The following is a 24,475-nucleotide window of genomic DNA, read 5'->3' on the forward strand; positions in this document are numbered from 1 at the left end:
TGTTAATAATGTTCTTCAGCTTGCATAGATCTGCTGGCTTCAGTGAGGCTACACCAATTTATGGGTTGATAGAGTGTTGTTAGGAACTCAACTTGATGTATTTATTCAGGGCTGAGATTTGGGTTGTGTAGAACAAAGAGGGCTGCTCTGCCATAATGAAGGTAAAGAAGACATGTAAGTGCATACAAAAAATTAGGTGATCATACATAAATAAAGCCATGATAAGTGTGCCTGCTTGATGGTGTGGGAAAGAGTAAAGTCTGTCTTGCCCAGAAGTACGGACTCGTACCTGTGTTAAATCTTGATTCCAGCACTGACATGTGAGGATATGTTAGTGATGGAACTCCAGCAGGTTTAATTCAGGTGTAACTAAATCCATTTCAAACAGTTTTTTGAATACGGATGATGGTGAATCCTTAGTATATTATTCTGTCTTTCACAGTGAGGAAGTGTTGCTCTGGGGCTTGATGAGATTAACAGGTCATTAAGGAAAGATCAAAGCTCAGGGTTGTGAAAGAACAGTGAAACCAGAACAAATAGCCAGATGGAAAAAGCAAATTTAGTTAAGTTCTTGTGTTTTGAAACTGCAAGTTTCAAATTGCCTAACCAGTTTAATGGTCTTCAATAATGGGGCTACAGAACTCTTGGGTAGGGGCAAAAACACCCCTACCTGGACTAGTGCAAAGTGTTTGACACAGTCCAAACAATGTCCTTGTCTCTAAACTAGAGAGACATCAATTTGGTGGATGGACCATCTGGTGGATAAAGAGTTGGCCGGATGGCCGCATGCAGAGAGTTGTGGTCAATGTCTAACAGGAGACAAGTAACGAGTGGTGTCCCTCAGGCATTGGTGTTGGGACCGGTTTTGTTTAACATCTTTGTTGCTGACATGGACAGTGGGATTGAGTGCGCCCTCAGCAAGTTTGCTGATGACACCAAGCTGTGTGGTTCGGTTGATACGCTGGAGGGAAGGAGGGACCAGAGGGACCTTGACACGCTTGTGAGGTGGGCTGATGCCAACCTCATGAAGTTTAACCATGCCAAGTGCAAGGTCCTACACCTGGGTTGGTGCAATCCCAGACACAGCTGCAGGTTGGGCAGAGAAGAGATTCGGAGCAGCCCTGCGGAGAAGGATTTGGGGGTGCTGGTCGATGAGAAAATGAACATGAGGCGGCTTCAGTGTGCGCTTGCAGCCCAGAAAGCCAACCGTATCCTGGGCTGCATCAAAAGGAGCGGGACCAGCAGGTTGAAGGAGGTGATCCTGCCCCTCTACTCTGCTCTCATGAGACCTCACCTGGAGTGTTGTGTACAGTTCTGGTGTCTTCAGCATAAAAAGGACATGGAACTGTTGGAACAAGTCCAGAGGAGGGCCATAAGGATGATCAGGGGACTGGAGCACCTCCCATATGAAGATAGGCTGAGAAAGTTGGGACTGTTCAGCCTGGAGAAGAGAAGGCTGCGTGGAGACCTCATAGCAGCCTTCCAGTATCTGAAGGGGGCCTACAAGGATGCTGGAGAGGGACTCTTCATTAGGGACTGTAGTGACAGGACAAGGGGTAATGGGTTTAAACTTAAACAGGGGAAGTTTAGGTTAGATATAAGGAAGACGCTCTTTACTGTGAGGATGGTGGAACTGCTTGCCCAAAGACACGGTGAATGCTCCATCTGTGGCGGTGTTCAAGGCCAGGCTGGACAGAGCCTTGGGTGATATGGTTTAGTGTGAGGTGTCTCTGCCCATGGCAGGGGGTTTGGAACTGGAGGATCTTAGGGTTCTTTCCAACACAAACCATTCTATGACTGAGGCACCCAGCTCTTATTGATTTCTATGGCAGCCCACCCAAGACAGCAAATTCAAAGTAGCACTTTGGAAATGCCATCATCTATACTTACACTGGTATCAGACTGAAGCGAGCTTCAGTCCTCACTTACACAGAGCTCTGCAACAGTGCAGGTCCACTTCAGCAGACTTTCTGCATACTGGTCTACAAGATAGGAACTGGCTTTGTTTTTAGTCTGTCTGTGCTGCATCACTTGTTCTGAATAGTCTGGAAAAACAACACAAAAAAAGGGGAGAGATCTGGCTTTCAGAGACAAAGGGCAGAAGGATACTTGGCAGACAGTGGGGTAGGATTGTCCTGCAGACCTTAGGAGGATAGGAGTCAGATCAATAAAGCAAACCATAGCAAGTTGTTAAAGATTTACAGTGGGTTACTTTATCAGAAAGAAATGCAGGAAATAAATGTGATAAAAATGAGCAAGGAGGCTGAGGGACTGCTTTGATATTTGAGAGTCTGTTATCAATGAGAGACAGATACATAAAAACATAGTAATTATTGCAAATTAAAGAATCAGGCAAAATGCCTTGTCTCTGCTAGAATGTTGTCAGATGAATTTCTGAAGTTGTTTGTATGTGTTTTTGAGGCTGGTAGTTTGTAAATCTTCTAATCCTGTTTCTATGACCTTTGTGTTTGATTTGAGTATCAAATACGTTTTGCTTTGCAAAGGTCCACTGTCTGCTCCACACGTTGCAGGAGGAAAGCAGGACTAGTTCAGAAACACTCCTCGGCATGTTGTAAGCATTTGTTTCTCATATGTCACTGGCATAGTCGTAATATCTAGATGCACCTACGTGCTTTCCTATCCTAGAGTCAGGAGCTGAATCCCAGAGGGTGAATAGAAACTCTCCAGAACCTTTGAAAAGAGGTCCCTGTCTTGGCACATCATCCTTTATTTTACTCCTCAGTCTTGTGTTTCAGATTAGGGTCTCTTCCGTGCAGTCTTTTTCCAATCTATATTGGCTTTGGGCCAGATTCAGTTACTATTAAAGTCACCAACAAAACATCCATTGATTTCAGTGGGAGCAGGTGCTGTGGGAGCTTCTCCTTTGAAAATTATCTAGCAGGCTGCACTAGGGTTTTCAGTAGAAATGTTGTTAGGTGGCACAAAAACTATATAGATGCTTATTGCCATTGTTGCCTCTTCAAGACTGATGATTTAGGATTAGGTGTTTGGAAGCTGAAATTATCTAGTGTGATCTATGAGTCTCAGCACTGTTAGGGAGAAGAGATGCTCTGTGAATGGCAGTGCTGGCCTATAGTCTGTCATGGATTTATTCCATTAGAAAAAAATTGTCATATGTTTTAAATAGCATGTCTCTCAATCAAATGAATTCTTGCTAAATAAGCAATAAACACTATTGTAGTGCATTGTGCTCAGTAAGCTATATATATACATATGTACAATGGTAAAACAAAAATATCACTCAGGATTGTACTATTTGTAATGAAAGTAGCTTTAAAATATGCTTTTTCTCCCATAAAAGCTGCTTGCAGCTAAAAGGTCAGAACCCACTGTATGTAAAGCCATTGCATCCTCACTGGTTCCTGTAGGGTACTGCCTCTGTACAGGGGTCTTTCTGTGGGCTCAGTCCTGGACACTGCAGTGGACATCAGAGCTGCCTACAGGCTGTTTGGAAGAGGGGTGCACCAGGGCTTGGCTTCTGACACTGCCAGTGGACAGAAGGGGTTATGGTGCTTTAGGTGCATTCCTCATGCTGGTGATGCCTCTGTGGCTGCACATACCTCATGGGAGGTGGTGACATGAGTCTCAACAGGCTGTGGGTGTGAGAAAGGGTCCTTGGGCTGTTTCTATCTGCTGCACCATGCAGAATGCTGGGCACTGTGGAAGAGGGGTCCTGCAAACTCTTGTACCATAGTCAATTTGTTAACTGCCTCTCTCTTGCCTTCTCCTTTCTGTTTCAGTTGTTGGTAGCTATGGGTACTTACCCACGGATGCTCCTGATCCTGGGATGTTTTCTCACAGGTAATGCTCCTCAGTCCTCTAAACCCCTATTCCTTCATAAACTCAGATTTAAGCTTGCTTTCATTGTGCCCACAATAACAAGCACCAAATAGTGTCCAGGTGGCTACAGAGTCGATTTTTTGTCTTCCCCTTCAGTAGGCTAAGACAAGACCTACTGAGAAAGCAGTACTTCTGCTAGCCCATGCCAGGCACTATGGCACCCTGACAGCTACTCTAACCTCCCTCCTGTAGGGAAAGTGGGCCTGTCTTCCTCCAGCTGCACCAACCCTGCCCCACTGGGGTTTCTCCAGCAGCGTGGTGCAGGCAAGGCTGCCTGTGTGGGCTCCCCACATCCTCCTACGCTGCACCACCTAACCACACTCACTGGGGCTGCCTGAGGAGGCTCCCAACATCTGCCGAGCTTCCCAACATCTGCCGAGTGAATGGTGCTGGGAGGGAAGTGCAGGGTTTGCCACAGGGAGCCAAATATAGAAAGGGCCTGGAGACTGAGATAACGTGCAGGAGCAAGAAACTGGTTTCAAAGACAGTCTGGATTCCTGCTGCTGGTTTATTGCACAGAGCCCACTTTCACACAGTGGGTCTAAGTGGTTGTTTATTGTGGACTACCCTCTCCGTTTTGTTCAGACCATTTGACAGACTGAAGCAACAAATCTCATTCTTGGGTGAACTCCCTATTTTTTTTTAGGGTGTGGATCCTCTGATTTTCCTTCTGGGAGTTGGACCCACACCAGCCCACATACAAATTACACAGGCTTGCAAATCTGAGCCTGTAACTGGAGATCACCTCTGAAAGCTAGTGCTGCCTACAACATCTAGTTCAGTGAATTACAGTTTTATTTGGCTATAAACTGCACATTTTGGCTAGAGGTAGACCCGATGCACAAATTTTTGGCATAAGCCCCTGCTCTGGCCCTTTGCAGAAATAGAAGCCAGATGTAAAATGCTGGTGTTGGTCTAGGCTTTTTAACTTTCAGTTGTGAGCTTACTCTGACCACTGCTGTAAGGAGCCGTAAGACGCTGGTGGCCCAGCAGCCAGGGTGTGGGATCACTGGTCTGCAGCAGAGCCCTGCCCACATCTGGGGCTGGGAAGATGAGGTGTGGATTACAAGCCATCTCTAACTTCACCTCTGTCTTACACCTCTTGATTTGACAAACAGAAGTCAGCAAGCAAACACTTAGCATTTCAAAAGGGAAGCCTTTTGCCATCCATTGAGCAAAGCTCAAGCTTTTAACAAGGGCAAATTTCCTTCAGCATGTCTGAAACGGTCAGAAAAACAGCTGTCCTGGTTCTGCTCTGCTTTGTTTCACATCCCTGTGCTGGGACTATTCTGTGTGTTCATATGTTATTTATTCATGTCTTTTTGCAGGACCGTTCCTAACATTTTGCCAGCTTCCTCTGCCGACTATTGTTCCCAATAGGAATGAAATGGTGGTACAATTGAATTCCAATTTCACACTCAAATGCTCTGGAGACAGTGAAGTGAGCTGGCAGTACCCAGTGACTGAGGGAAGCCACAAGATAGACATTAGACATGAAGAAAACAACAGTGGCCTCTTTGTGACGGTGCTTGAAGTAGGAAATGCCTCGGCTGCTCATACAGGCTTGTATGTTTGCTATTATAACCACACTCAAGTGGAGGACGGGGAAGTGGAAGGGAAGGACATCTACATCTATGTACCTGGTAAGTGGAGTATGTCACAGCTGTACCCCAAGGTTTGGATGAGAGAGGTGAACATGGATGCCTAAAAGAGACCTAGTGCTGGTGGCAATTAGCTGTCAAAGGAAATAAATGACGCTAGGACCCTAACATGTAAATCAAAACCAGTCTCCATGAATCTATGGACTTGTTCCTTTTTTTTTTTTGTTGGTTTTCACTTGTTTGGTAACAGTTTTAGTTCTGAAGAAGAGGGATGAATTCACACTTAAGAGCTGAGGTCTTTTGCCAGCCAGGGGCTGGGTAGTAGACACTGGTATCCAGGTCAGCTCAGCTGTGGGAGCATGTCCAGCCTTCAGGTTTGTCTGGCCTCTACATGGAGATTAATGTCAATGTCAGTCCTTTCAGAGGTGACTTGGGTGGATGTTTTGAGACGTGTACTGACCAAACCAGTGCCATATCTGACACTAAAGCAGTTGCCAGATAAGGAAAACCACATCTTGCTCTAAACCTGAATGCTTAGAACCAGTTGTGTGAACTGAGACTGAAAAGCTCATGTGTACACAGGGCCTGGGAAGTGTAAAGCAAATGAGATGTCTTGGGGGTGGCTATCACAAGGGAGGGAGAAACACAAGGGAGGGAGAAACAAGAAGTGTTGTTATTGCTGATCAGTCTGATGCAACATTAAAAACATGGTGCTACCATGCAGTGCCCTCTAATTTTCAAAGCAAACACAGCCTTCCCAGGCCCTGTGCTGCCTTTCTCTTTAGTGGTGGAAAATCTTTTGGACCTGGAAGAAATGCCATCCCGTCTTTTTGGAAGCTCTTATCCCAAGCTGTGCTTTCCAACCTCCTTGTTCTAACTGGAAATCTGTTTGAAGGCATTCCCTGCTATCCCTGGAATGAATTGTCGTAGCTGAGATGAGCACCATAGGCTGAGTCACAACCAACTGCCTTTGTAAAACCCTTTCTCAACACAGCTGGGGTTCAGGGGGTGAGTGGCACAACTGCAAGGCCATGAAGATCGAGCCAGTAGATTTGCAGTAAATATTTTGAACAGGAAATAAAAGAGAGAAGAAGACATTCAAATTCATCCTACAAAATAGCAGTATGTTGTGAAGGAGATGATGTCTGCAACTACAACGAAAACTGTGGGAGAGGAAAAAGTCAGGAAGCAATAACAGAACTTGTTTTAAAGGCTATTTTGCAGTGGCATAAAGTTTTTGCAGTTTACAATATGTGATTCAAGGACAGTGATTCTTCCAAGACTACTTCTCCATTTCCCACAAGAAATGTAAAAGCATTTGAATTCATTCTTGAAGCAAGAAGTTTCAGTAGAGGCTGCAGGCCTTGGCACATGTATCTGAATTTCCAAACAGTGCTAACCAAATCACCAGAAGATGTTATTGGTGTTAATCAGTCTTGTAATTCTCTCAGTGAAGGAATATAAAGGCAAGAGATGGAAGATTTATTCTAGAGGGCATTTTGGTTTGGTTTTCAAAAGCCTCTAGACATCAGCCTACCAGATTTGCAGGGCAGAGACACCCTGTAATTTTTTCCACTCGTTAACTATCAAGCTGTCATAAAGGCAGAAACATATCCTTTTCTTCAAATTATAGAGAATGTTTCTGTTTCCACTATAAACTTCATCTTTGCAATTGTTTTTCCTGCAATGAATTAGGAGGGCAATGGGTGGCAGCAACCCACTTTAGCCAAGGAGAATTACATTGAGACTTCACACAATATCCTATTTTCACTAACAGCACACAGAAGATCAAACTAGGTGAATCCTGTTTCTGTTTTAAATTACAGTGGGAAAACGAATACATGGAGTTGGCAGCATCTTTGGGACAGAACACTGTGTTTGGAATATTGCTACAAAGAGCCTGCCAGTGCAGCAGAAAGTCTATTGTTGGAGGGATTTGAATTGCTATTTATTAAATTTTATTATAAAGCTTTGCACAGAAGCTCCAGGCTAGCAGGGATTATTTGTTTATTCTGAATGGCCAAATGGAGACGATTTGAGGGGTATGCTTTCGAAGTTGGCTATGTTGCCCAATTATGTTTTTAACTCGGATGTTAGATTGGCTGGGTAGGAAAGTTGGCATGTATTTTTGTTGACTTTAAAAGAAGTAAAACTACCAGGTGTTTGTTTGCTTTTTTTTTTTGGTTGAATACCATGTTTTGAAAACCATGTTTTGAAAACCACATGCTGTAACCATAATTAACTATGTTTCATAACTGTGGTGTTGGACATGTTAAAAATGAGTGAAGATAAGTACTTTAATCTATTCTTGATGAGATGTAGCTTTAATGGTGTTCAGCATAAACAACATGAAGTTGATTTCTACTTTTTGACGTGGAAAGTGTTTGGATTTTTTCCTTAATTTTATTTTTTTCCCCCAATTGCATATTGGTTAGGAGACACCTACTATTACTAAAGGGAAAAAAACCCCAAACCCTTAACTGAAGAAGATGAGTGATTTGTGCCAATAAGTTGCAGGATCTTTAATGACTTTTTTGTGTGTGCAGTAGATGTTGCACCTAAGTGCAAAATACTATGTTGTAAAAATAACATGTTCATGTCTGAATTTTTCCCTGAAATCTTTGCTGCATGTATATCTTGGTAGAGTTATCTATGATAAAGTGAATTCATTTTTACATTAGTCCCCAGCAATTGCATGAATGTTTTCATACTTAAAAGTGGTTTTCTTGCTTTTTTCTGCCACTTGAAATCCTTTTGCCTTTATTGTGAGGATACGTCAGAACACATCAGAACCAGGTCTGAGGGGATTAATAATATTTAGCATTTTGTGGGGGAGAGTTCTTTTCTATTTTTCATTCTGCATCCTGAATTGTCACAACGGAGCCCAAGCCCTTTCCTGTTTTGTGCTTAGGTCAAATGTCTCTCTACATGTCATATCAAAGAACAAAAATGAGATACTGCATGCAATCACCGTGCCCTACACTTATCTCTGAAAAAGTGGGCTAATGAATTGTATTATTTTCAATTCTGATCTGTAAGTGGTCATTGATACTCAATTCTTGTACATGGACACTACAAACAAAACAGTGTAAAATTACCTCTTGTTTTTTTACAGACCCAGACATGCCTTTTGTCCCTTCTATACCAGAAGACCAGTTCATCCTAGTAGAAGAAGGTGATCCCACCGTTATCCCTTGTCGGACAAGTGCCCCAAATGCTGAAGTGACTTTAATTAACAGTTTAGACAAGGCTGTCTATGCTTTCTATGACAGCAAACAAGGCTTCATAGGGAATTTCCCTGCAGGCTCATATACATGCAAAACAACAGTTAAAGGTGTGGAGTTCAAGTCTGATGAGTTCCTCATCTATATTTTAAGAGGTATTTATTTTTGTTCTTTAAAAAAAAAAAAAAAGAAGTAATAATGTTCAGCCCAGTTCTTTCCTCACACTGTAAGAGCCATATTAACATCAGCATCATAGAGTTATATTGAATATTTCCCCAGTGATGAGCTCCTTGCTCCTCCAGCAGCATTCCCAGTTGGCTGCTAATTTGCTTAGAGGTTACGTACAATTTTGATGAGAATAAACTGTCCTTAACTTTATCTCCTCTCCTAAATGGTTATAAGAAAAGTCTCCTGTAATGTATGTATTTTCATCTTTTTTGCTGAAATTTGAAAGTCCAGGGGCTTCAAATCATAGGACTTGAGAAGAAACTTCTTCTCAGTGAGGGTGACAGAACACTGGAACAGGCTGCCCAGGGAGGTTGTGGAGTGTCCTTCTCTGGAGACATTCAAAACCCGCCTGGACACGTTCCTGTGTAACCTTATCTAGGTGTTCCTGCTCCGGCAGGGGGATTGGACTAGATGATCTTTTGAGGTCCCTTCCAATCTCTCACATACTGTGAAACGGTGACTTCGGGCAGTCTGAAAACCAGTGTGATTCAAGTATTTTGAAAACAAGGTTTTTATTGGCCAGCAAGGCAGTCACTCATTTGCAAAATGGGAAATTGTTTTTATACTGAATGACTTTTCACAGGGGAATTTGAGTTAGGAACTTCTAATTGAAATTTTATGCATGGATCCTTTCTTTGTGGGATTGAACTCAATGCCTGTACATTTCATGCTTTAAGCACAAATTGTTTAAATGAGTATAAATAAGCAGCACTTTCACTGAGTTTTCCAGGTAATTCGCCAGTAGGGGAAGTGAAATGGAGCTCTCACCCCTGAAATTGCACCATGTGAAAACCACATACTTTATAAAACTAAATCTGCTCTCCTCTTCTTCTAGCTACTTCACAGCTGCCGGTTGAAATTGAAGCGCTTAAAACTGTCTACAAAACAGGAGAGACCATCGTGGTAACTTGTGTGGTCTTTGACAATGAGGTGGTTAATTTACAGTGGAATTATCCTGGGAAAGTGGTAAATATATCTCTATCTATCTATCTATCTATCTATCTATCTGTCTATCATCTATCTATCTATCCATCTATCTACCTAATCTACTTCTTTTTCTTTGAATGTTTATAGTTACTTATTGGGGAAGAAGGTGGGGTTGTAAAATGTTCTTATTTTCTTTGAATGAGAACAGCTGAGGAGAGAAAACAATAGAATTTACTCTGCTTTTAGGTTACCACAAAAGAAATTCAGTCCCAAAAGTTAGAATTTGTTGTTAGCAAGTATGCAAACCATGAGAGGATGGTGAGGTATAACCAGGAGTCCATCCTCTGAAGAAGGAATGCTGTCTCTCAGGTCTTGTGCTGATTCAAAAAATAAATGTGGAAATAGAAAGGTCTAGGAATGTGGGACATCTGCGTAGAGTTCTGCTGCTGAAGGTCTGGCCCTCTAAAATGGCTCTCTTAAAACCTGGTTCTTGGGCTTAATAAGAAACGATGAGGAATAAAGTCCATAGTCTTAATTGTTCCTCATTACGCAGGTGTAAATTAGAATTACTCTTACAGTCAGTGTAATTACTCACTAATGAGAACTGTCTAGCAAGAAAACCTTAAAACTTTTGGAAATTTTCCAACTGGTTTAATGTGCTTCGGCTCTGAGAATTCTTATTCAGTGAAACTTGGTTAGTTCTCGTCAATGGAGAATTTCAGAGTATCCATGTAAAAAGTCTTGTTACTGAAGGAATGTGACAGTTGAAGTGTACCTAGTTGTGACCCCAAACCCCAGCTGCCATTTAAGTAGGTTAAGAGACAAAGAGGAAAAATTATTTGAGAAGGTTTTGTTCTGTTTTCTATGTTACACATCATAATCTCTGCTATGTGCCACCTTTCAAAACTAGCCCTGGTGTATTTTTTGTTCCAGCCTCTCATGATGACATGTTCAACAATTTTCACCATCCTTTTACTTGCAGGAGTCTTCTCCCTGCCAATAAATTATTCTTGTTTTCAGAGCAGGCAGAACATAGGATCAAGCACTGATTACTTTTTGTTTGTTTGGGGGGAATAAAAATTCACCTGACTTCATGGGAACTGACCAGTGAAAAGCCAAGTGGATTTTATGTTTGAGGAGAAGGTAGTGCATAAACAGTAAAATGCTCCTTCAAGCTGCTCATGCAAATTCAAATAGAATTAGTTTTGAGTGAACAAAACACGAGCTCTCAACCTCCTCACCCTTCTGTGCCTGCCCACAAAAAGATGTATTTTTATAGTGCACCTTTTGTGCCTGTGGTTGAAAAATACATCTCTGACAGAGTAAACAAGCTTCTGCCATACAGGGTGTATGTAGATCATTGCTCTCACTCATATCATCATAGATCCTCAATGGTGTCCTTTAAGCTCATTTACTTAGGTAATTTTTTTCCCTTCTCCGAACTACAGAAAGAAAAAGGTCTGATAAAACTTGATGATATCAAAGTCCCATCGCAGAAGCTGGTTTACACCTTGACCATTCCTGAGGCATCAGTGAAAGACACAGGGGATTATGAATGCACTGCTCGGCATGCAACCAAGGAGGTTAAGGAAAATAAGAAAGTAGTCATTACAGTTCATGGTACAGTCTGATTTTAATGTCCAAAAATTATTAACATATCAGAAAACACCATTTTTGATAAATGCTGTAGTGTTGTTTTACACAAGGCTTTTTCATTTGCAGACAAAGGCTTTGTTCATCTGGACCCCCAGTTTAGCCCTCTGGAAGCTGTCAATCTACATGAAGTCAAAAATTTTGTTGTTGATGTGCAGGCATACCCACCACCAAAAATGTACTGGTTGAAGGATAATGTGACTCTGATTGAAAATCTCACTGAGATTGTTACTAGCTCCAACAGAGTCCAGGAAACAAGGTAAAAATAATCTTCTAACTCTTACTTTTCTATGTTGACTGGAGTTTCTTCCCCAGAAACCTGGGCACTGCCCCTTCTTTTTTTTTTTCCATCTCAGTTTGTTTCTTCTTCCTCGGATAATGTCTTTGTTTTCTACTCAAACAGGTGATGCCTAATCTGCCTCTGCTTTCATAACATCAACCTCTCCAAACCATAGATATCTTCGTTTTTGAGTACTAAGCCTTTTCAGTTCCTCCAACATGTCTCCACACCAATAATTACTAGCTATTTCCAGTAATATCAGAGGTTTGGTCAGATCCCTGCATAAATAACTGCCCACTTATTTCTCAATTGCATGTTGGTAGTTATTTACTGCTTGAGTAGGGACTTTAGTTAAAGGCATGGTGGAAATGCTAAATGTCACTACATTATAATCTTTACATACCCAGATTACATATTGCATTAAAGTGATTTTTTTCTTGTGCCTGATTTAAAAATACAAACAAAAACTTTTGTTTCTGCAGATTTCAGAGTATATTAAAATTGATCCGGGCCAAGGAAGAAGACAGTGGATACTATACTTTGGTTGCTGAAAATGAAGATGAGATTAAAAGATATACCTTCTCCTTGCTGATACAAGGTAAGGACCCCCAGACCCTTGCCCATCAGAATTTATAGCACAGAGCGAAGACTTGATCTACTTACACACTGGATTGCCTAGAGTATGGAGATAAGAAAGTGTGAACTAAGAAGGGGTGTTTGGAAGTGTGCATATGGTGCTGAGGCACTGGAGCTCTCCTACCCCGATCCTGGCTTTCACTTCTGCACTGGCCTTGAGCCAAAAAGAAACTTTATCCTCATGCCTAAGTTATTCCAGCTGACAGTGGGGATGATAGCTCATTTAGTATGACATGAAGACGTGGCATAACCGCAGCACTTCCTTTCCATGGCTCTAGGCTAGGACGCACTCTGTCCTACAGGAGATATGGACCTCCTGGATGAGTCTGGGACTCTAGCTGCTCCTAAGCTGTTCTGCTTTATTTGAAATTTCAGGCTGTTTTTTTTTTTTTTTAGACCATGACAAATATTCTAACAAATTCCTGACTCCTTCCCAGTTCCAGCCCTGATCTTAGACCTCGTGGATGATCACCATGGCTCTGCGGGTGGGCAGACGGTGAGGTGCTTGGCAGAGGGGACCCCGCTTCCTGATGTGGAATGGCTGGTTTGCAAGGACATTAAAAAGTAAGGGGAGCAGGTGCTTTCTTATCTAAAATATGACTTGTGGTGTCCTCGATTAGCGTAACATTACAGTTACAGTACTGTGCTTTCCTCATCAAGCACCGGTAAGCTCTAGCTATTTTTTTCCTATGCTGTTTACATTTCAAGAGAAGTTGTCAGTGCCCTTCTATTGCTCCCTGTAGGAGAAGACACAATGCATTAATTCAGGAGTTTTCTCTCATATAAGCTTTGTGTTCAAGAAGGGAACTCAGCAGATTTCACAGTCCCAGTCTGAGTCAGGATTTTTAGATATAGCTATGATACGCAGATTGACTCCACAACTCGTTAGAGTTGTAAAGTAGGTATGCTTTATTCAGCGTTGAGGTGTTAACCCTTTATTTTCTGGTATCAGCTATCACTCCCTTCAGGAAGTTCTTATCATTTCACAGATAGCTCAGTCTGCCTCATCAACACTCTTGCGTGCTTCTATTTTTTTTTCACTTGTAATTATCTCTTTCTTAATTATAATCTTCACCTTCAAAGTATTTAAAACATGTGGAGTAATTGCTCCAATTCTTGCTAGTTCTAGGCTTGTTTCTTTCAGTGGCTACTGGGAGGCTGCTTTTTACCTGGGACGTTACCCACCAGGGAGAGGGAGACCATGCATGGAAAAAGGCTAGGAACTCCGGACACCTCCCAGCTGTGTCCTGCACTCATTGTGATAAAATCTTTTATTGCCTGGTGGGACAGTTGTGCTCCTAGCCCTGCCCCAGGGAGTCTCATACAGCATTAAGGATCCAGTACTATAACTCTATGGGATACATAATGGCACCAACATGTGCCTAAACCGGGTCTTCTGGTTTGCAGTCAAGCCCTCAAAGTGGCAGCAGTAATGAGAATCAGAAGGCAAATTATCCTGAGGGAAGAATGGTGCAGGCTTTACACAAAAGTTGTCTTAAGCATTTCTGGTCTTTAAAAAGATTGCTGTCAGAAGGAAGTTATAGGGAAAGGTGATTCTTGTTCTTGACTCTATCTATACCTATGCCCAGCACTCATTTCCTTTGTTATTCTTCTCTACAGATGCAGCAATGACACCTCATGGGCTCTTTTGACTAACAATATCTCTGATATACACATGGAAGCCCACCTGGATGAGAAAAACATGGTGGAAAGCCAGGTGACCTTCCAGAAGGTAGAGGAGACCCTGGCTGTACGATGTGTGGCAAGGAACGACCTTGGTGCTGTTACTCGGGAACTGAAGCTTGTGGCTCCCAGTGAGTTCACTTTGTTCTGTGAAGTTACAGCAGCCAGTTTTACCCCTCTGTAACACACCCTAGTTCAGTCTTAGCAGATAAAAATATAAATTGTTGCAGATAAAAATAACTGGAAATGGATTTTTTTCCACCCTGGGGCATCTGATTATGAGGCATTCTACAGGTCTCTGAAGTGCATCTGTTTTTCACTTGTTCTGTGGTTCCATGATTCATTTTATCATTTTATGGCCACTGGCTACGGGGCATTCTTCTGGACGATCTCTTCATTTGGTTTTGAAACAGGAAGGCAAAGCAGCTCTGGGCTTGGGAAGACTTCACAGTCACCAGCCTCAGGAGCTGCTCCTGTCACATTTGCAGAACATGGGAACTGCAATGGTAGGGGAGGTCGGTGTCTTACGTGTGTGCCATGTTCCCTGTGGCTCAGGAGAAAAAATGCGGTCTTTTTCTCCACAGCCTTGCGATCAGAACTGACGGTGGCTGCTGCAGTCTTAGTGCTGTTAGTGATTGTGATTATTTCACTGATTGTCTTGGTCATCATATGGAAACAGGTAATGTAGAAAAATATTTCAGTTCAGCATTTGAGTCCTGCTGGGTTTTGATCTGCTCTGAGGTCAGGCACAGGACTAATGGTTGGTTTTGCATTTGATGTGCTTTGCAGAAGCCAAGGTATGAGATAAGATGGAGAGTCATTGAGTCTATCAGCCCTGATGGCCATGAATACATTTATGTGGATCCAATGCAACTGCCTTATGATTCCAGATGGGAGTTTCCTCGAGATGGGTTAGTGCTTGGTAAGTTTCCTCTACAAGCCTAATCTCATCCTGCTCCAGGGAGAAAGACAATTCAGGACCACTCTGAGGTCTCCGCTACTAGGATTTGCGATGTTAGATATGGCCATGAAGTCCAAAGCCTCTCTGTACCTGTCTGTTCTCAGCTCTTCATCTGCATCCTCTTCTGCTACAGTGGTGTCAGCCTTGATCTTCTTGTGCTAGTGTCTCCCATTCTTCAGTTCCAGCTCTCCTCCACATACCTTGTGTGCAGTGCCCACCCCCACATGGCTCTGAGGGTCCTCTCCCAGCATTAAGTGCACTCTTCAACATTCAGTTCTGCTAAGGCACTCACAGGAAGTGCATCAGCATTTTTAATTTGCAAGACATTTATATACTTGTGTGCAGAGGCCAAGGGAAATCTGCAAGTAGTTATGTAGTTTTATTAAAAGTAAGTTTTAAATTATTACTCAGCACTGTGCCCATATGAGTGCTGAGTAACTGCATAACTTACTTTTGTGGGTACTGTCCTTCTTCCTGCCCCTTGTGTTTTCTTGCTTTGTTATTCCTCCTTTGGAGTTCATACTGATTCGGAGAAAACTCCACGAACAATTTGGTTATAATTGCTTCTTCAGGGCCAGCCCAATCTGTCACTTGTAAAAATCGGAAGTGTAATGATTATAAACAATTTTAATGTTCTATCCAGTCACTGCTTTAAACATACAAGCTTTCCCTCTCTTGGAGGTACCTGTGCACCAAATTATATCATTGAATACAGAAGAAGAAGACAAAATATATTTGCTGTTTGATATATTTTAAGGAAAATAATCTCCTGGTGTAGTTCCTCTTCCCCATTACAGAGAAAGAATTTATGTTAAATCTTGAAAAAAGCAGCACAAAAAATTCTGGTTCAAGAATGACGTCCTTTAATTAAATTCATATTGCTAACCGAGAACCAGAGAAGGGTGAATATTTAATGGAATTATTTTATGACCCAGACTTCAATTATATGCCTAAATAGGATTTGTCATATCTTGAGTTGTTAACAGACCACCACTGTGACTTTGTCTCCCTCTGACTCATGAGCACCAGACTGCCTCTATGCCTTCCTGTTTACAAGTACATTCAGGATAGTCAGTGCTTTAAAAACTAATGCTACATGTCCTTTTGACAATCTGGATTGTACAAGCATTCTTCATGACACAGTTAACATTTACCCACTGGCAGTTTTGCCATGTGAAATCTTTGCTGTGTTTCTTCGCTTGTGGGACTGATAATTCTGGTTTGTGTGGGTTTTCTCTTGTCAAAGTGGGAGACTACACCAAAGGAATTACACCTTCAAGCTCAGGGATGCTCTGAAGCAGGATACAAACCCATTTGGCTCAGCCAGACAAGCATTTCCCATCCTTGCTGTGTAAGCCAGCTGGCATTTATTTGTTTTTCTAGCTAGTAGTGCCTGGAGTGCAGTGCTGTGTTAACTGCCAACTTTGAACATTGGCTGGATGGAATTTCGATTGGTAAATTTGAGTTACACTGCAAATTTCCCTTTGCTATCGCCCCTCCACAATGCATGTAGTGTACTGCAGTTGAAAGCACTCGGCAGCCAGTGCAAGACTAGGGGATGAGTAACAGAGTGAAAAATGTGATAACACAGCATGCTGTTTGAACTCCACTGCCTTCTCCTGGCTCTGCTGAGAAATGGTTTGGTCCCAGCAGAACCTGGACCTCCTCCTTTGGCTGAGATGTCAGAGGGCACAGCCTTTTGAGGGGCAGAGTCCAAGTGCTGGTGTTTTTCAGGATCTTGGGGTGGCTGTAGAGAAAGGGCAGAAATGCTCCCATTTCTCCCAGCAAGGTGCCCATTTGTTCTGATAGATGTAAGAAAATGGAACGCTGGTCTGACACAGAATCAGATCCATCCGTGTTTGCAAAAGGCAAGTTAAGATTCAAGATTCACAGCATTTAGGGACGTGATACCTAGTTTCTCATGAGTCTAAACACTGGATGGAGATTTTGAGGCTTGTCACTTTTTTGGCTTTCAAAATAGACCAAGAAAGTTATAGTTTAATTTGGGCTAAGCTAATCATTCCAGTTCAACTTTAGTCAAAGAACCATCCAGTTGAAGAGGCTGTGTTTGGAACAAATTGACAGGCTTCACCTTTGTATTTGTGTCCCCCAGAGCAGAATAGCTCCTCTCTGACAGGCTCAGCAGATGGGTACAGAGGCTGCAATAGTTCTCACCCCCAGGTGCTGTTTTCCCACTAGTTGGAGGAGCCTTGAGCTGCTGTGTTTGCACAGTCCCTCTGTGGCAGAGAAGCAGCTCTGCTCCTCTGGTGAGCAGATCACAGTGGTGCCATTGGACTAAGAAAAGTAAACACATGCTATCATTTTGGGCTCTACTGAGGACATCAAGAATGTGGTGGCATTACAGATGCCTCCATCTCTTGAACAGTCAGCTCCCACCTGACTCCAAATTTCAAGTGTAAAACATATGAGGCTTAAGCTATGTCTGTGGAGAGGGGTGAAAAGGGGAAATAGCAGTGACTGTTCCCTGCCACGCTGGAAGCGCTCTCACTGCCTCCGTGTGCAGCCCGGCTTAGCAGAGGTGATGGAGAGGGAGATGTGTGCCTTGTACACAGCTGACAATATGGTTTGGGGAGGAATTGGCTTGTGAAGACAAGAAGATCAAGGAGCATCAGCAAATGCCATTGCATTCTGAAGGGCTGCATCCTGCCATATGGTTCCCAGACCTTTGGTCTGAAAAGTTTCTGGGGCCAAATTTCAGTCTCAGGTTGTTTGAATTAGTCTGAAATTTAGAGGGCAGCTTTCTCACATCCTGATTGGGAAGAATAATGTTTGGAGCACAGGAATCTTGAAAAGAAATAGCATAGTTTTTGTGTGCATGACAAACTACACTGTCATAGCCTTGGAGCGGTTCTTCAGTGGGTAACCCAGCTAAGCATTTTTAGCCATTTCTTGTGCTTGTTAATGATGTAGATATTGTTTGGCTGAAAATATTTTAAAAAGCATATATACAATAAAAGTGGGGGCTGTAGCTAGAGGACAACACAAACATACAACTTTGCATGTCAAATAACACCTTCAGAAGCATAAAATATGGCCAGTTCAAACTGCAAATGAACATCAAAGACAAAATGCCATCTATCTCCATAGTAAAAGTCATTACTTATTTTTTCTGTTTTGGAAGTTAAAAAGTAACATAACATAAAATAGAGAGCTTATGAGGAATACGGAGATATCCTGGCATCTGGAGCTCATGTATGGGTTTGTTCACTGAGTAAGTGTTGCCTCCATGAACTTGCTTTTCAATACGGAAACGATGAAATATAATATTTTTGACTATGGGTGTGCAGCTCATATATCTCTAAAGGCTCACTCAATCTTCATGCAGTTCTCCTGCACACTGTATCCATATCAGGAGACAGGAAATGATAATCCCAAATTTTTGTCTAAATTGATCTGTGGGAAGAGTAAGATGTGTATAAACATTAGCCGTTTCATTACAGCCCTTGGAAATTCACAATAGAATTTATTCCAGCATATGAAGCACACTTGCACATTAAACTTCAGAGAAGTTTCCCCTCATATGTTATCAACATGTATTTCAGCTTCTTGCAGATTACTGATGGTCCTGCTTGTCTATTCCTACATGTGCTGTTGATGTGATTTACTCTATCTTACTGCTAGATTTATCCAGGCTTGACATAACAACCCAAAACTACAGCTAAGGAGTCCAATTCAGATTTCTCAGTAACTGACACAACTGTATTGCAGTCTGGTGCTGACTGAGGCAGAGAGGTCAACTTAAACCTAGATGATTAGAAAGGATAAAGTGAGTGTGGCAGGACAGTACGAGATTAATTTAAATGAGTTGTGCTCTCATGTACAGGCAGATGTACTCCTGATGTGTGCTTGCTTGCTTTTATTTAAGACTTGTACTTAATGACAGCATTTCATATTTGCTTTTTCTGCTTAACAATGGCAATAACAATAATACCAGTCTGGCTAAGTGTGTGTGCTCTTTCCAGAGTACATTTGTATTTCTCTACAACCAGTAGAGGAATAGCAGCAGGAAACAAGGTGAATTGCTGTTACTTTCTGAAATAAATAATGGTTTCCCTTGTGTTCAGGTCGAATCCTTGGTTCTGGTGCATTTGGAAAAGTAGTCGAGGGGACTGCATATGGATTGAGTCGCTCTCAACCAGTGATGAAAGTAGCTGTGAAAATGCTGAAACGTAAGTTGTCACAGTTCCATTTCCCAAGGTAGGTAGGGCATGTCTCCACAGGGTTATTGAAGCATTGCTTGTGTATAAATAGGCTTCCCATATCTGAAGTTGAAAATGAACTATGGAATGACTAAAGTTTAAAATTATACTTTAGACTGCTTCATGGTATTTCAACATTGAAAGTGTTGAAGTATTTTCAGAAGTGTTGGCTCCTGAAAACATCCGAAGTTTGGTTTTAGCTGTATGGACCATAGCAGCCATAAGAACTCAGCAAGTTCAGAAAATGATAAAATAACCATGCATATTTGTGAACAAATGAAAGCTACACAATAAAGGAGAAATAGGCAGGTCTTGTGTGAGAATCTTCAGCTGACTGAAGATTTCCCAGTTCATGACAGCAGAGAATCTGATGCAGTGATTCTTGAGAAACCTTGAGGAGCTTGCTTGTTTTGAAATGAGCACCTTGTAAAGTGCCTCTGTGCCACCTGGGCAGCCCACTGTACCCCTGCAAAGGGACAAACAGACTAGGTCAGCTACTGAGCTGATCAAGTGATTAGTGATGTGTGACTCCTCTCCAAGCCTAAGAAAGCCTTTTGTCGAGTAAAAGACAGTCTTCTTCAAGAAACCGTGGTAGCAATGTTCTAACGAGGCAAGCAAGAAGAAATCGTTTGTTACTGCGAAAAAGGTGGTTGCTCTCACTGAGTGGCTGGTGTGTTTTTTCCTACAGCTACAGCTAGATCCAGTGAGAAACAGGCACTCATGTCTGAACTGAAGATAATGACACATCTTGGCCCCCACCTGAATATTGTGAATCTTCTTGGAGCTTGTACAAAATCAGGTGGGTTTGGCTGACAGAATGGAGGTGTGCTGTGGAGCCGTCATTCACTGTTGAACAAGCACACACATTTCAAATAAAGGATTTAACAATAAATATAAACACATAAAAGGTTTCACAAACCTGATTGATGTTTGGCAGTAGGTGCAGTCATAACTTAGTAAATAAAAATGTGCTAGCTCACAATACTTTTTATGTTTTGTATTCTATTTTCTACTGGGTTTAGAGGTTTTTTATTATTATTTTAATGCATTATTTTGCTTTATTTCATCAGGTCCTATTTACATCATTACTGAATACTGCTTTTATGGTGATTTGGTGAACTATCTGCATAAGAACAGGGACAATTTCCTGAACCGACACCCAGAGAAGCCAAAGAAAGATTTGGATATCTTTGGGATGAACCCAGCTGATGAAAGCACAAGAAGGTGGGGAAAAAAAAAGTATGAACTACAACACAAGGAAATGTCATTACTAACACTCCATTCGTTTCATTCATTGCTTCAAAGCCCTCCCTAACTTTTCTCATTAGGCTTTTATTTACCAGGTTTCATAGATCTAGAAAGGTTTCAACAGTTTTTTCTGACATGTGTCTTGGATCCATGTTTCCCCTGTGTAGAATGCCTGCAATCACAGGATCGCCATTGGTTCTCCATTGACATCCTGAGGTCGCAAAACCAATTCCTATTAATACAGCATGGCCCAAAGTTTTTACAGAAAAGAGGAACCTTTTGCCCTTACCCAATTTTAAAAAGTAAAGTGCAACTATCTGTTTTCCTCGTTTCCCTGCTTGGGGAATTTCTATAATCTAAAACTCCTTCCCTTCAAGCAACCTGACAGAGCTTGCTCTCCAAGCTCAAGCACTCTCCTTTATCTATCAATGGCTTCGCCAGTCTCAATAGTTTCCTCCTGGTTAATGTTCATCCCACAGCTTTTTCCAGACGATGAAGGAAGCTTGTCATTATACATTCAGCAATAAAGCAATGTCATAAAATTAGCCAGGATTTAGAAGGTGAATGGAGATTCCTTCAAAAAAATCACTCAGGCAAATAGCTCAACTGACTCAGTAGCTCAGTACAGTCAGGACAATTCACCTGACCATGGGTTTGTTCAGAAGGACTGGGTTAGATGCAAACTGTCTGGGTGAATAAATTACATCTATCATTTGGAATACCTTTAACTAAAAGCCCAAGTAATAGTGATACTTGAATTCAGTGGGATTTTCAGATGTTAGACAATATATGCTTGCATACCTGACTCTCCAAAAAGGGCAGGTTCAAAACACTTGACTACAGTGATACCTGGTGACATGTACTAATATGTGATAACACACAGTTATGTTACAGTACATGATCTTCATGTTTTCCCTACCAGGAAACCAGCTCTTATATTTCACAGCAATACAATTGTACACTGTAAGAGAGCTGTTAGATCTACAGGACGCTGTGGCAGGGAAGTCACCTTGACACCCCTCACTGATACACCTTTCTTTATTTTCCTATTTCAGTTATGTGATATTATCATTTGAAAACACTGGAGAATACATGGACATGAAACAGGCTGATACCACACAGTACGTGCCAATGCTGGAAAGGAAGGAGGGGTCTAAATACTCTGATATTCAGAGATCTGTGTATGATAGGCCTGCTTCATATAAGAAGAAATCTACGTCAGGTAATACAGAATTTTCTCTTTTGCATACATCATTAATACAAATAGTTCTTACATACATGCATAGCTTGTTTTTGCTCTCTGTGGACTTAAGCTCTTCATCTGTGTTCTGCAAGTGTGCAAACTATATAAGCTATAAAATAAAAGCTTATGCTTGTGCTCTTTATGCTCTGGGAATAGAAATGCATGCTCCTGGAGCAAAAGGGATCCTGCCAGGTATTTGCTTCTACGCTGAAGTGCTCTGCAAACAGGGCTGTGGGCATTCTTTGGAGGTAGTGATTCTATCAGTCTTGTAGTTTGCAAGATTTTGAGCAATAGCAATGAACGACAATAATAGTAATTCACATTGCTTTGTTTCCACTTACATTTCACATTAACTGACACTTACCAAATGCAGAACACTCCCAAATACTTTCCTGGATTATGTAATGAAGATAATGAATTCATCCTATTCCCTGGTCCTGTTCTCAGAAACCAAATATGCTTTGCTTTAAAAATAGGCACTGTCCTTTCTGCCTCTAGGCCTCAGAAGCTGAACCATATCCAGCCCCAGATCTACATCTCAGACTAATGTACTCATATTGTGCCCTAGGACAGTTGGGGTAAATGAATCACTGAATTATGACTGGGTTTTTTTCTGACATCTTTCATAAAAAAACAAGAACTGTTGCCATAGAATTCCTGACCCTTCCTGCTGGTATTGGATTAGTCCCCGTGAATACTTGCTGGGAAACATAACAGTATTCAGCAAAAGTAAATGAATAAGAACGTACATGCATGCACAAAAACCTAATGAAGGCACCACCTCTAAATAAATGTTTTTGTACCACATGCTGAGTGTTGTAAACAACCTCTATAACACTTCCGTGAGCCTTTAACTTCACTTTTTCCTGCAGTTCTCTGAGGAAAAAAAAATGCAGACCAGAGAAAACACGAAACCTATATTTAATACTGGTTGTTTTTAAAAATGTAGTATATGTCAGTGACCGATGCAGACATTAAAAGTGGTTAGTTACTATGAAAGGACTGGTTTGGTTATAGTACTCTGTTAAAATCATCGGCTTAGAATCATGATAGGTAGGGGGAAATGGCTGCTGCGTTCACACTCTGAAGCACAAACACATTTTTCTCTCTTCTTCAGTAGAATCAGAAGTCAAAAACCTTCTTTCAGATGACAGTTCAGAGGGCCTCAGCCTACTGGATTTGTTGAGCTTCACCTACCAGGTTGCACGGGGAATGGAATTCCTGGCTTCTAAAAATGTAAGTAAATAAAAAATTGAGCAAAATTGAAGAAAGCGCAAAAAAGTCTTTGCCTCCAACTGTGGTTTTTAATTTAGCTTCTGAAAACACCACATAATATAATATTCTTTTTGGTGTTGTAGACAGCTTTCTTACTTGCTCGGCAACTGGCATCACCATGGTTAGAAAAATCAAAGCAGCAGCCAATCCTCTTCTCCTGTTGCAGCCATGACATTCATGGAGTCAGAGTGCCAGAGATGGTGGTGGATCTAGGCAGGGTCTGGGTAGAGGGTCCATACAACCACAGACCAGCATGGTCAGAAGTGTAGACATATCATTAGTACATTATGGGTAGAAAGGGAAAGGCTGGCATCATTTTGTCTCCTCCCCATTACAATACATTCACATGAGCTCTCACTGGTTCTGAGGCCTGATGCCTCCCTGCCTCTGTTAGCAGGGCAATACAGGTGCCTATTCAGTAGAAGACCTTCTTAAGACTGTGCCTAGAAAGTCAACAGGTCTTTTTTCAGGGATCTTTGCAAAGGAAATGCCCCTCGTGGAACTAGCACGTCCTTGAACAACTTCATTTCTCTTCATGCAGTGTGTGCACCGTGACTTGGCAGCTCGTAATGTCCTCCTGGCTCAAGGAAAAATCGTGAAGATCTGTGACTTTGGGCTAGCTAGAGACATCATGCATGATTCCAACTATGTCTCCAAGGGCAGCGTATGTACTTCTTAATCTCCTGAGCTCTGTTTTAATTGAAATAAGAAGTGTCAGTTTTAAATGCTTTTTGATGTTCTTGCCGTTCAGTGCTGGTTACAGTAATTGACTGTTAGGATGAATGCTCCTGAGAACAATTTTTCTTCAGTTTGTTAATTCCTGTAATCTTCATAATTCCACTTTGAGGCCAAAAAGTACTTGGCCACACTTTGTACTTCACAGGCTGATATTTTAACTGTCAAGTTTTGTGACTGGGTAAGTAAAGGAATTGTCAATATGATATGGAGAGTAGTGACACATCAATCAATGATCTAGACTAGACCAGCAGCGCCAACTTCAGTATCATACCTTCAATCATCTTGGTCATTTGGTAGTGATAAAATGAATAAAGTTATTGCTTAATTACTTTCTGTGGGGAGCAAATAGTAGCATTGCTTATAATCCTGGTACATCTGTGTTATATTGAATTAAAACCAAACACTAACCAGGTTAACATAGCTTTCCTTATTAGAGAGAAGTTAATCCTGGCTACCAAACAACAGTTGTAATGGGAAGCCCTTCTTTAATGACTAATCTGTGCTGTTTGGGGTTCCTTTCTTTTTGCTCCAGACTTTTCTCCCGGTAAAATGGATGGCACCTGAAAGCATTTTTGACAATCTGTACACAACATTAAGCGATGTCTGGTCTTATGGCATTCTGCTGTGGGAAATATTTTCTCTTGGTATGTACTGTGAACACTTTCTTATGTGTAGTTACGCTTTTGCAGTTCAAGCT

At 41.7% G+C, this 24,475-nt stretch overlaps 1 protein-coding gene across 1 annotated transcript in view; it reads left to right on the forward strand.

Annotated features, from left to right (window-relative positions):
* PDGFRA (platelet derived growth factor receptor alpha) overlaps positions 1-24,475 on the forward strand; it is a 36,572-nt gene that overhangs the window by 4,707 nt on the left and 7,390 nt on the right. Inside the window, exons 2-19 of the mRNA XM_061370397.1 lie at positions 3,762-3,822; positions 5,190-5,504; positions 8,578-8,841; positions 9,750-9,880; positions 11,290-11,461; positions 11,564-11,753; positions 12,257-12,372; positions 12,848-12,974; positions 14,031-14,224; positions 14,678-14,772; positions 14,883-15,015; positions 19,140-19,244; positions 19,963-20,073; positions 20,345-20,498; positions 21,578-21,744; positions 22,886-23,001; positions 23,582-23,704; positions 24,311-24,422. Coding sequence (XP_061226381.1) covers positions 3,774-3,822; positions 5,190-5,504; positions 8,578-8,841; positions 9,750-9,880; positions 11,290-11,461; positions 11,564-11,753; positions 12,257-12,372; positions 12,848-12,974; positions 14,031-14,224; positions 14,678-14,772; positions 14,883-15,015; positions 19,140-19,244; positions 19,963-20,073; positions 20,345-20,498; positions 21,578-21,744; positions 22,886-23,001; positions 23,582-23,704; positions 24,311-24,422 — 2,674 coding nt within the window. The 5' untranslated portion in view covers positions 3,762-3,773. The remainder of the gene's footprint in view (positions 1-3,761; positions 3,823-5,189; positions 5,505-8,577; positions 8,842-9,749; positions 9,881-11,289; positions 11,462-11,563; positions 11,754-12,256; positions 12,373-12,847; positions 12,975-14,030; positions 14,225-14,677; positions 14,773-14,882; positions 15,016-19,139; positions 19,245-19,962; positions 20,074-20,344; positions 20,499-21,577; positions 21,745-22,885; positions 23,002-23,581; positions 23,705-24,310; positions 24,423-24,475) is intronic.

This window comes from Neopsephotus bourkii, unplaced genomic scaffold (assembly GCF_033783945.1).
Source record: "Neopsephotus bourkii isolate Nb327-2 ecotype Australia unplaced genomic scaffold, CSIRO-AGI_Nbou_v1 NB_168, whole genome shotgun sequence".
Classification (NCBI taxonomy): Eukaryota; Metazoa; Chordata; class Aves; order Psittaciformes; family Psittacidae; genus Neopsephotus; species Neopsephotus bourkii.